Source organism: Thamnophis elegans, chromosome 10 (genome assembly GCF_009769535.1).
Source record: "Thamnophis elegans isolate rThaEle1 chromosome 10, rThaEle1.pri, whole genome shotgun sequence".
NCBI classification, from domain to species: Eukaryota; Metazoa; Chordata; class Lepidosauria; order Squamata; family Colubridae; genus Thamnophis; species Thamnophis elegans.
The window spans coordinates 30170467-30183566 of record NC_045550.1 but is presented as its reverse complement, the minus strand read 5'-3'; the positions used below and the strand labels follow the sequence as shown (position 1 = coordinate 30183566).

The 13100-nt window shown below is 36.7% G+C and overlaps 1 protein-coding gene across 1 annotated transcript; it reads right to left on the bottom strand.

The window, feature by feature from the left end:
- Window positions 1–1142: 1142 nt before the first annotated feature.
- On the bottom strand, window positions 1143–7317 carry CRYGS (crystallin gamma S). The gene is made up of 3 exons (XM_032225871.1): window positions 7297–7317; window positions 3840–4082; window positions 1143–1456 (listed from the first exon to the last, which is right to left on the bottom strand). The coding sequence occupies exons 1-3, from the start codon at window positions 7315–7317 to the stop codon at window positions 1184–1186; spliced, it is 537 nt and encodes a 178-aa protein (XP_032081762.1). The 3' UTR covers window positions 1143–1183.
- Between the last annotated feature and the right edge of the window lie 5783 nt (window positions 7318–13100).

Here is a 13100-nt window from a genome sequence, read left to right as displayed (position 1 = left end):
CTTTTTCTTTTTTCAAAACAGCTAGTATAAGTATTAAATATTTGTTTTTCTATTAATAGTATCCCAAATTATTGCCTAGATATTAAGTTCCAATAATAGAGACTAAAGAGTTGTTCTGGAGATAATAGTTTATCTTTTGACAGGTCCTTGATGCTCTTTGAGCTTGTTTTCTTGCAGATGTTTCATTACCCAAACTAGGCAATGTGCTGATGATGTCACCTATTTTGTGGAATGAAATATCTGCAAGAAAATGAGCAAGCTCAGAGAGCACCAAGGATCCCTTATTTCAGCTCAGGGCTACAAATATTCTCCTTTATTAGTTTATCTTTTATTTACATTTTCTCCATATTTAACTATTGTACATAAAGCTACTCTTTAGCTAATTTCTATATTATGTGATATTTCACATATCAGATTCCACAATACATTTTGCAGGACACCATCACAGAGGAAGCTGCCCTAAAGTGGTGTGGTTTTTTCTTTTCTTCAAATGGCTCTTCTGTCCTCCCTAGGGTTTGGCTAAATGTGTGAAGGAAAAAGAAGGATTGTGATTGTGATATACATCTGTACATCCATCTACGTTATTAAACATAAAGAAAAGGGGGACATTGAATCTGCCAGTGTGAAAGGAGAGAAAGTAACCTGTTCATGGATTTTTGTGCTCAGAAAATCTGGAGGGCATCTGAGAAAGCTTTTGAGAATGATTTTTCTTATTCTCTTATCTACTAAACCAGTGTTTGAATTATTCAGGAAAGGAGATCCTTAACAATATCTTCAAATACCCACACACTTCTCATTTTTAACCATATTATTATCTTTTCTCTAAACCCGTGTTTCTCAACCTTGACAACTTTAAGCTGTATGGACTTCAATTCCCAGAATTCCCCAGCCAGCTCATTCTGAGAGTTGTAGTCCATAGAGTTTAAAGTTGCCAAAGTTGAGAGACAATACTCTAAACCATAACTAAGGAGATATGAGACAGGGTTAAAAGGATCAGTCTCACTCTGATTTTGATGCTAAATAAATTTAATTATATTTCCAAAATAGCAGTGCATAGATTAGTCATCTCCTTTAAAGGATCACTCAAAGGGACACATATACCACGAATAATGACAGGCAGCATGAAGCCCACAGGTATGGCATCAAGTCTCTATCATATCAGCTTCAGACTCCATGCAATTTATTATTCTGCAATATGGCGGAAGGACTGAACCAGTGGGGTTGCAGCTCCCCACTCCACGGGTTTACTGTATTCTCCTCTCTCCAGGAAATACTGCTTGCCACGGAAGTTGGGATGTTCATAGAAAACCCATGCCCCATCCAGAACTTTGCAAGAATGAATTTCTGGCAGGTGAAACTTCTCCATCACAGAAGGGCAATCCTCTGCAGATTCATGCATTTGACCACTAAAGTCACCCTTCTCAAAGAGCTGGATCTGATATTTGTCTCCACCAGCCTGTAATGAAGAAGAGAGAGAAGTTTACTAAAGAGTTGAACACAAACCTTTCTGCCTTCTCTTAAAATGTGCTATAAAATGGACTATTCATTATCACAAATAATAACTTGCAATTCATTCTACATGTATTCATTATATTTTACAAATATTATAATTTCAATAACATTTCTGCCATATATTACAATGTGATGTGATGATGCCCAACAACAAAGTCCATGTACTTGAAAGAGTCTGGACAATGTTCCATATTTCCCTTTAAAAATGTACATGCTTCTCAACTGCTTCAGTTTGAGTTCCAGGTGAATTAATGGCCACAAATATTGGTGTTTAAATTTGTATTTATAGGTAAAATTTGATCAGATATGTTGGAGGGGAGGGAGCAGTAAAGAAAAAGAGCAAATATTTGTAAACTAAAAATTGTCTGTATAATTAAAATCAGGAGTGTCAACTGCATATGATTAGTATGGTGTAAAAAATAAACTGTCAGATGTCCATATACTAAAAGGTAAGTTTAAAAAATGTAAATTCTATTAGCAAAAAAAGCTGAAACTAGAACTGGAAGACATATGAAAATGGCACAGAAAATAGCACTTCGTGAAGCAACATTCATGGAATTTTAATATATCCAATGAGACCGAGATCAGCAGTTAGCATAATAGCAGATCACATGAGAATAACTTTCAAAGCCAGTGCTGAATGGCATCACAGTTTTGTAAATAGTATGGAGTTGTTAACAAGTGAAGCTTTAAGTGCACCAACAGAAGAAACAGAGCCATTCAAGAAAAATTTATATAAACCAATTGATGTCCCAAATGTATAATGCCAGTAAGACTGATTTCTCCTGGCATTTGTCTCCCAAGGACATTCAGACCTTTAAAGATGAACATCAGCAGTAGCAGGGTGAGAAATCAGAAAAGAGAATCTGAGCATCACTTTATGCAAACACCAATGGATTGCAAAGACTAATGCCAACCAATGTGAGTAAGTTGTGTTTTCCACACTACAGAAAAACTGCAAACTCTACACTTTGTAATTTTAGGGAGAGAAGCATACAGAAATAGCATGTTTCCTAGACTCAGTTAAAATTGGACACTTTCTTCAAACTAATCGCCCAGCCAACCAAAATCACTTCAGATGGCTATATCATTAGATTAGGTTTATTAATGTAAAGTACAGCTATGTATTTTGGGCCTAAAAAATCCCAATCATCATTTGGCGGACTATTTATTTAATGGAAATCCCTTTCTTGCCATTAGTTTACTAATTCAAGAGGGAGGTGGAACTCCTTGGTTTTGGGAGAATTCCTATACTTTATTTTCATGTTTCTTCTGGAAATCTGGTAAAATTTAGTTATTTTGTTTCTCTTTTAGTATTTTTATTTTTTTTTACTTTTCAAAAGTCTGTTACCATTTTTAATTTTAACATTGAATATTTTAATATTTTTCTTGAGTTTTTCTTTTCTTTTTGTTTCATTCCTCACACAAATACAACTTTCTTTTCTATTAACTGTATTAAAATGTAATAGTAATCCAGATTTGTCGAGTACAGGCTGTCAAAATCACATTGCAGGCTGAATGTGTCACACGCTGGCCACACCCATCCCCATTTTAGCAAATGGGGAGGAAAGTCGTGATATGTCATGTGACATGACCACGTGAGTTTGACAACCCTGGTCTAGTGGCACCAGGCTGGGTGACTTTGGATCAGTTATTTTCTCTCAGTCCAACCCACCTTATAGGGTTGTTGTGAGGAAAATAAGAGGAAGGAATATTAGATATGTTCACTGCTATGAGTTATTTGTAAAAATAATAAAAGATACAACTAAATAAATAGAAATTTCTCTAAGCCCAGGTTATTACAAGTAGAAGTTCTTTCTTTATCTAAGCAAGATGTTTTGTGCAACTTCTAAAAGATGACCTTCACTTGAAAATATTGACCTGTCAGGCAATTGAAGGACATTATGAATATAAAAGCAGCTACTGTTAAACATAAATTATTGTGTTTCAATGATATTTATAAATTGTGTGTTTATTGCAACTTTTCTGGGCCAAAATATGTGGTGTGTGGTGTGTGTGTGTGTGTGTGTGTGTGTGTGTGTGTGTGTACTCATAAGCATATAGGTGGTGTGGATATATAGACACACACCTGTTTTATATTGGATTATTCTAAGGCTTTCCTCTTTCTCAGGATTGAGTGATCTTTTCTCCTCACTAGTAAATTCATTCCCTACCTCCCATTTACTCTTTCCAAGACCAGGTCTACATTCTTTCCCAGGAAGCTTACTGGAAAGTTTACTGGAAGTGAACTAACATAGTAAGAAAAACCATATTTTGTAAAAAGAAAGAGTATTTCTCTGAAGGGAAATGAAAACTATCCTACTCACCAACTGAATGGATTTGCAGGAGCTGACTCTATCATTCAGGCCCATCCAGCAATGATATTCAGGATATTCTCCATGGGTTAAAACATACATGTTTCCCGCAAAATTTGGCTGCTCATAAACAACCCAGACACCATTTTCTACACGGATGGAATTGCAACGGCTCAAGTCAGTGTGGAAATCCAAACAATCCCTATCAGACTCATAGCGGCATCCTTGGAAATTCTTGCCTTCATAGAAAGTGATCTGAAACACAAGCAAAGGAGAGAGAAATATGTGTCTGTAAAACTAGTCTCTGTCTTAACTCTGCAGCAGATGAGCATTACCCAGAGAAAGTCTTGCCTCTAATTATTAATGGGAGTTGCACCTGAGCTTGTACCATATTCCTTTTATTGGTTGGTACTTTGGATAACTAAATGCCAAAGTTGTTGATGATATCTAATTATATCTTTGGCTCCCATGCATTAAACCTACAGTATAGGGAAATATAATATATGTTAAGTTTATTTTGGTGTTTAAAATAGAAAAAAAATATCCCAAACTGATTTTTAAGTGCCAAGATATTGCCCAACTTAACAGAAGATTTATGAAAAGATACACTGACATGCTGGTTATCCCCAAATAATCAAAAGATTCATTATGGCATCAACTCATTGCAGCAGCATCCAATTTTGGTGAAATGATTTCTGAATGAACAGCTATTAGCACTACAATAAAAGACACAATTCTCTCTTTCCCTCCTTTGAATCTTTCCACAGAATACAGTTTTATAGATCTCAGCTTTGACAGTATAAAAATGCCTTGTTCTGACACTTTGTCACTCTGAGCGTTTTAGAGCTGCCTGGCATTTTGCAGCATGAAGAACAGCAATATGCAATATTTCAATTACAGCTTGGAGACAAAATAAGGCCAGTATCATGGGGACAGAGGGTAACATTGGGTTGCAAAGTTGTTCCCGGTGATGTTTTTAATAGCTCTCCGTTGGTTGCCTTTGATTTGGGTAAGAAAAAAGAAAGTACTGTAGTATAATATAGCGACTCAGGTTGAGGATTGGGACCAAAAGACATAGTTTAAGTTTCAATGAGTTCACTGGTTCTTTGTTGTTAAGGGGATAAAATGAAGAAAATATCCATATACAGTATAACAATCTTCCAGAAGAATACAAGACATAGATGTGATATATTATTGCTATTATGGTTATTACTATTTTTCCTACACAGGAAGATTATAAATGGAAGATGATTTCTGAAGTTCTCAAGACTTTATGGCTCTAAATTAATATCTGTCACATATACAATATTTCATTTTCATACCTTTAGCACCAAACTAAGGACATGATAGAAAAGAATATTTTTGCTAAGGGTTGAACTGTGCGGTCCTTGGTGCTTTCTGAGAGCACCAAGGATCCCACAACCCGAGGATAGATATATTTTATTTTTTTAATCTAATTTATGTTCTTTTCTTCATTCACCTATACACAAGAGATATGAAGATTCGAAAGGTTTTTTTAAAAATATCTGGGGTATAAATAGGGAATTTCATGCTACCCAGAGCATCTGCCCTTTCCAGACTTATCCTAAAATGAATGCACACAATCCCAATCCATACAATATATCCAGAAGTATGAACACATGGAAGACCTCTCCAAGTCCCTAATTAGCTGTCTTCTTTGAAGCATGAATCAAGGTTTTGAAAAATATAGAAATAGCTTAAATAAAGGCTGCACATAAGATTGCTCACATATTCACTTTTCACTATAAAAGCTAGAACCTACACCAGTTACAGGAACAAAATTTTTTTCTCTCCGCAGTATTCCTGCTTGAATTTATCTCCTGAGTTTGTACTGAGTTTTGCAGTAACTGGAATTTATCACTACTCTTCATTTCAGAGGATGGAAGTCTTTACTTTGATTAACGTTCCATCTAAACTGCCCCTTTAAGAATGTTAAATTTCTTACGTGTTTTATCCTTTTTAAATTTAAAAAAAAGGAAATGTGAAGCAAACTATCTGGGAAGAGAAGGGGAGGAGGTTAGCCCTTCAGAAGCTTAAACAGAGACACACAGAGAGCTGTTTTCCCAATAAAAAGTGCACAAATCCAAGCTGCCATTTGCCCTCGGACTAAAATATTTATTGGTACAAATATATCTGAATGGGAATTTTCACTAAAAAAGTGATGCAAGGGGAAATGGAACTGTGATATTTTGTACTAATTAGTTCACAGGTTGGAGAAAATACTATAGCAGTGAATATGGAATATGAGGAACTACTAGCATTTCCACAGAGATGAAATACAACTAATGAAGTAAATGAATAAGACACAGAACAGAAACTCAGGGGAAGATATTGGGATCACACACAAATAGGTACTAAAATATCACAGCGGCAATAACATATCAAATGTAAATGCCTAATGTAGAAAAGGAGAAACAGTTTAGATGTAGAAGACAAAACAATGTTATGCAAAATCTCCCTGAACTTTGCCTAATATAGATCTGTTAGAAGATATGGGAATTTTGTGTTTGAAAGCTTCTTCCTGTGAACAACAGTTTCTCTACACATATTTTGAAAAGTTTTCAACTTACGTATCAGAATGATAGTTAAACTTGAACGTCTCTGGGGCACCTTATTTTAAACAAACACGGGAAAGCATCCAACTAGGTACTTTTCTACTTCAAATTGAGTGATACAATTTCAAACAAACACCTTCAGTTAATTGTTCAGAGTATATTCTTTTCATAAGTTTAAAGTAAGACATTCTCAAGGAACTGTTCAAGGGCAGTTTTTTGTAAATCATCCCCAAAATCCAAAGCACCAAGGAAATCATCTTTTTTTGTTGTTGTTCATTTACCCTCATTCTCACAGTAAGCTGTGGATAGTGATGAACTGCCCTGCCGAGATTCTAATCTTGAACTTACTCAATTAGTAAACAATTACAGTACCTGTTGACTAACATGAAGGAAATATATGTACCTGGGTAGCACTGCAGATTAAAGTGATTGTCTGGCTAGATTTACTCTGTAACTTATACAAATATATCAACAGCTGGAAGGAAATGCTTGTTCTCTGTGTGGAACATACTGGTCCTAGTGCTAGACTAAATCTTCATTTCAAGATCACCCCAGTAAATCTCAGAACTTCTATATCTTTTCTTATCTTCCACAGAATGAAGCAAACATCAAAAAAGTAGGATGTATCTAATACTCTCAATGATGAGGACAGACCTTAATTTGACAAAATAGTATCTGTTTTGATGAAAGCTAGAAAAATCCACTAAGAGTTTCAGGCATTCATTTATTCCCAAGCAGTTTGCTTTCTAACAGAAGATGGAAACATCTCCCTCGTCTACTCTGCTGCTTATCTCAGTTCTGCCAAGCTCACCAGCAGGTTCCATCTTGAGATGTCATCTTCTTACAAACAAAAGGACAAAGAAAGATATCCTTAGACTGAAACCATAACTTACCCTGTTTCCAGTTTTAAACATGATCAATGTTGGCTGCAATATTCCTAAAGAAAAGAGACTAGAAGTAACTGCAAGAGCTCAAACCAGGAAGCCTCATTTTATAATGGGCTCATTTTTTAGGATAAATGTTTGCTTTGTCATGAAAATGGGATTCCAAAATTGACTCAGTGATTCTGTGGCTATTCAGAAGTTCTAGAAAAACAAAGAGGATTATAAAATAAAAGCAAGCCTCGCTGCTTCATTTCTCCCTTTATTTTTCCTCATTCTAATGCATTAGGCTTGTGAATGCAATGCTGAGTCAGAACTCCAAACTCCTGTCAGAAATACTCAAAATAAAAAGTGCTTGCAGCTCCTATTGAGTGATGGCAACAGTTCCCGTTTGGTTACATATAATGATGGATTCAACTAAAGGAAGCCTCAGTGGAGCATAATGCCAGAAAACATGGGAACCATGCATGAATGAGGAAAGTAGCCTGGTGAGCTATTATTCTATGGAGAAATAGTTTTAACTGAAGTAATACACTTGCCATTGAGCAAAGTACTGTATCTCCCTAGCTGCTGTATTTTAATATATTTGTTTGCAAACTCCCAAGGAAAAGGCTACAAATGGCTCTGATCTTTCTTTTTTTTTTTTTTTTTTAAATATATTTTATTCAATTTTCACATTCCATTTGCAATCATTTATATACAGGGTATTTACTATAAGAAAAGAAAAAAAAGAAAAAGGGAATAAAACGAACAAGTAAAAAGGAAACACAACTCATCATTCACAACCCCACCTAACCCTTTCATCCTCCATACACCCCATCTACCCCCTCCAACTTTCCTTTCTCCCTCTAACACTCCCCTCCTACTTCCCTTTCCCCTCAAACCTTCCTTCTCCCCTTACTCCCCGGACACCCTCCTTACATTCCCCTTACTCCTTCCTTACTCCTCCCTCTTCTTTCCCTCTACCTCCCTCCTTGGTGTATGCCTTTATTCAAGTGTTGTTTGATCTGATAAAAGTAAAATAAACCAAGGAAAAAAAAAAAAAGGAAAAAAAAAAGAACCACCGTATATAAATACATTCTTGTTATTAAGACTATGTTAACACCCCCCCACCCCCCACAATCCCCATCCCTAATCCTCCCGACTTCCCAGGGCCCACACCTGGCACTACCTTCTGTCTAAAATATCTTGTATACATATGGATTAAAAAATAAAAGTAATATATCAAAAGAAAAAAAAAAGCAGAGAAAAAAAAAAGGAGAAAAGAAAAGAGAAAAGAGAAAAAAAGAAAAAAAAAGAAAAAAAAGAAACCACTCTTTGCGTTGATCTCAGCCCCCCATCTTTATCTATGCTTAAATAATATACATCATTCTATCTATATTTTATTCTCGTCTCTTACTTCTTTGCTATTTACCCCAACCTTCTGTAGATTCTCCCGTTCCTCTTCCTAAACCTCATGATCCCTTCCAATAAAATTTAAGCAACGTGGTTCATGCCATATATTCAAATATAACTTTACAGACAAGTAATCAAACTTTCCCTTCTAGTAAAATTTAAACAGCGTAAATGATCTTTCTTTACCCCCTTTTCAAACAGTAATTCAAAATAATCTAACCAAACTTCCCCTTCTTAGTAAAGTTAAGCAGCGTAGATCAGATATTACTTTACACAGGAATCAATTTCTATCTTAAGATAATTCCAACCGACTTCCTCTTCTAATAGGATTTAAATAACTTAGTTCATTCCACATGCATTTTACCCTCATCCCTCACTTGTCTGATATTTACCACTATCAAATTTATACTAGCATTTGTTTAAAATATAACTCAGAGCGATTTAAGTAGCATGGATCATTCCACATATTCAAATAATACTTTCAGCAAGAGTCAGTTAACCTTCTATTTTAAGGTAGTCCCTTCTAACAAAGTTTAAACAGCATAAATCATTCCGCATTCTTTTTACACTTATCTTAAGATAATCCCAAGCGGCTTTCTGTTCTAATAAGCTTTAAACAACGTAAATTTTACCCTCATCCCTTGCTTGTCTGATGTTTACCACAAATAACGTAGTTCATTCCACATGCATTTTACCCTCATCCCTTACTTGTCTGATATTTACCACTATCAAATTTATACTAGCATTTGTTTAAAATGTAACTCAGAGCGATTTCAACCAACTTTCCCTTCAAATAAAAGTTAAATAGCATGGATCATATTCAAATAATACTTTCAGCAAGAGTCAGTTAACCTTCTATTTTAAAATAGTCCCATCTAACAAAGTTTAAACAACATAAATCATTCCGCATTCTTTTTACATTTATCTTAAGATAATCCCAACCGGCTTTCTGTTCTAATAAGCTTTAAACAACGTAAATTTTACCCTCATCCCTTGCTTGCCTGATGTTTACCACTATCAAATTTATGCTAACGTTAATTTAAAATCTAGCTCAAAGTAGTTTCACCCAGCTTTCCCTTCTGATAAAAATTAGTCCGCTTTTTCTACCGGAGGTCTCAAACCCCCATTCAGTCCTCAACTTTAGCAAGCATTTTGAAGTGTCTAAATTCTCGATCTCCGTTTTTCTGCTTCTCCGAGGGAGGAGGGGCTACCCCCTCCATCTTGCAGCCACATGGCCAGCCGCTTGCCTTCTCCTTCCGCTTGTCTCTCCTCTCTTCCAAGCGCGTCAGGAAGTCCCGCCTTCAGAATCCTACAATAGAAATCTTGAGCCTCCGAAACAGAGTTAAGACGAAATCTTTGATTCTCAAATGTAACCGTGATACCGGCAGGGGCCTCCCATCTGTATCGAATCTGTTGACTCCTAAGCTCCTTAGTTAAAAAGGTGTAGTCCCTTCTTGCCTTCAGCATCTGAAAGGGAATATCTTTGAAAACAATCAGGTCCTGGCCGTCAACTCGGAAACTGTTATTATGAAACTTTTGCACAATCGCATTTCTAGATTCTTTTGTAGAGAAATGTATAATTATGTCCCTCGGGAGCTGTCGCTGTTCCGCTATCAATGAGTTCTGGCGATAGATTTTCCGAATCTGCCAATCAAAGTTAAGTCCCGGGCTTCCCAGCGCATGGCTGAAGGCTTCAGCAAAGGTCTGTTTCAAATTCTCTTGCTCCTTTTCACGGAATCCTCTGATTCTTATTGCAAATGCCTTCCTATTAAAATTTATCATCATAAGCTGTTCTTCGTTATCTCTAATTTTTTGTTGTAAAATTTGAATATTGGTAGTCAAATTAAAATTAGCCTTCTCCAGACTTTCCAATTTGTTCTCTATTTCAGCAGAGTAATCTGACAGGGCAGACACGGCTGCAAACGTATTCGTCTTCATTTGATTAACTTTAGATTTTAGATCATCATAAAGTTCCAATACAAATTCCTTAATTTCTTGCTTAAAGGCATTAAACATTTTAAAGAGATATTCCTGTGTTAAAAATTCTCCAGTAGAGGGCGTAGGAGACAAAGGCTGTGTTTCCAGAAAAAATTCTTTAAATTCTTTAGACACATTTGTAGCAAGACGCTTCTTTGATCTGGGTGCCATAATAAATAAACAAGTAAGCAGCGCTTCTCTCCCCTCTATTTCCAAAGAAGAAGAGTTTATTTTGTTAAGGAGCGGTCTGCAGGAAGATAAACCCGGCTAAGTACATCCAGTAATCATCCACGGAGAGAAATCGCCATTTTGAGGTCTATTTAGACAAAGAAGTCTCTAAGACGAATGGTGCTGGTATTTAAGATAGTAATAAAAGCATAAATCTCACAGGGGTGGTACCCTCCCGTATCAATTCTAGCTTGAAAAAACTTTGTTTTGTCCTGGGGGGGGCTAGCCTGTCTGGGGCTGCCAAAAAAAAAAGGCAGCTGAGAAGAAATGGCTGGAGATAAAAGCTCCGCTTCGGCTGGATCTAATCTCTTTCCACAGCCAAAAAAAGAAAAAGGCTGTGGCTTACGAATAGACCCTAGCCTACGGAGCTATCCTCCCTGCCCCTTTCTTAGCCAAAAAGGGGTGCTATCTATGATCTTATTTAGATATACAAACCAGATCTCTGAGGAGCTCGGTGGAGCCCTCCTCGGCAACAGGCCACGCCCCCAGGAAGTCACAAATGGCTCTGATCTTTCGTTGTAGGTTTAGCTAACTAAAACATTTCTTGAATAACTCATAAAAATACTGCTTATAGCTGGTAGTTTCTATACAGACTTGATTTATACATTCCATTTTGAGAAAATACAAGTAGTTCTTATTTAGTGACCAAAATTAGGGCCAGCTACTAAGTGAAATCTTTGCTAACTGAAACCACAATTCTGCTTACCATCTTATTTCAGGTTTCTTTTGTTTTACCAATCTGCAAATGTTATAAATAAAGTAGTCACATAGTTACTTTTTTATCACTGTCATAACTGGAAACAGTTACCGTATATACTCGAGTATAGGCCGACCCGAATATAAGCCGAGGCACCTAATTTTACCACAAAAAACTGGAAAAGTTATTGACTCGAGTATAAGCCTAGGGTGGGAAATGCAGCAGCTACCGGTAAATTTCAAAAGTAAAAATAGATACCAATAATGTTTTTGAATATTTATTTCAAAGAAAAACAGTAAACTAGCGGTGTATTCAATGAAATACTTCACTCACCTCATGATGCTGATGTCCCGCTGTGATGATGATGTCCCGTGCAGCCGCGGGAGCGATGTCCCGCCTCCTATGACACACGGCACAGTGATTCCTATCATTGGATCACTGTACCAGAGGAGGTGGGACATCGCTATGTGGCTGCTTGCCATAACAAGGAGGAGGTGGGACATCGTTGCAGAGCGGCAGGAGGGGGAGGAAGGGGAATCGTAAGACAGCCCTGCATTACATTAGAACGTGAGGAGGGGGGATGGTGCGGTGCGCGCTGCGCGGCAAACTAACACAGAGGGAGGGGAAACTCACAGGGGCACTGGGCCATTCACGAGTGTCACCCAGCAGCATGGCCCCGCCCCTTTTTCTCCTCCATTTCAGGCAAATTTTTCACTGACTCGAGTATAAGCCGAGGCGGCTTTTTTCAGCCCAAAAAGTGGGCTGAAAAACTAGGCTTATACTCGAGTATATACAGTACTAAACAAGGCAGTTGTTAAATAAGAACTACTTCTATATATAAAATTGGTATTATATAGTTTGGGGTATCGGTCATTTTTTAATCTAAGATTCTATAAGCAATATTTCAGTATGTGTGTCTTAGAATACTGCTTCATAGGATCTGCCAAGGATAGTAGGTAGACAATATTCTAGAAATGTTCAGCAGAATTTAGAATAGTTCAAGAGGGCATGGAGACAGTAGACATAGTTCATCTTTTTTCCCCTCAACTCACTAGGAAAAGAGTAAGCCTTCAAACAACAAAACCCAAGTTTTTCTAGAGCATGCTTACACCTTTCTATGCAAACTAGGTTATCTAACCTAGAGATTAACTTGCAAATCAACATACTGTTGCCTACATTGCATCACCTCAGAGGTGTCAACTGTGTATTTCCAATATATGCAATTAAAAGGGACAGAAAATAAAAAATCCCTTTATATATAGCTACTTCTGCAGAACTATTTTGGTCTTGCATTTGAAAAAAAATGTAGCAAAACTGGAAAAGTGCAGAAAAAGGCAACCTTGCTTATTTTCTTATAAGAAATATTTAGCACTCATTAACTTGGAAAATGTACAGTTCAATGGGCCTACTTTAAGCCTGAATTCAATCCCTTGCATCCAAGACCCTTTTCCCAAAATATACGGATGGTAATAAGTGTGAGTACATTATTAAATCTGAAAAAAGAAAATGAGGCACAAAA

Bases quoted from the DNA above. Each gene is read 5' to 3' on its own strand.
- CRYGS (XM_032225871.1), bottom strand. From the start codon at position 7,317: ATGTTTAAAACTGGAAACAGG. The intron at 4,083-7,296 runs GTAAGTTATGGT...CTTGTGTTTCAG, and splicing joins TGTTTAAAACTGGAAACAGG to ATCACTTTCTATGAAGGCAA. The intron at 1,457-3,839 runs GTGAGTAGGATA...TCTTCATTACAG, and splicing joins CCTGCAAATCCATTCAGTTG to GCTGGTGGAGACAAATATCA.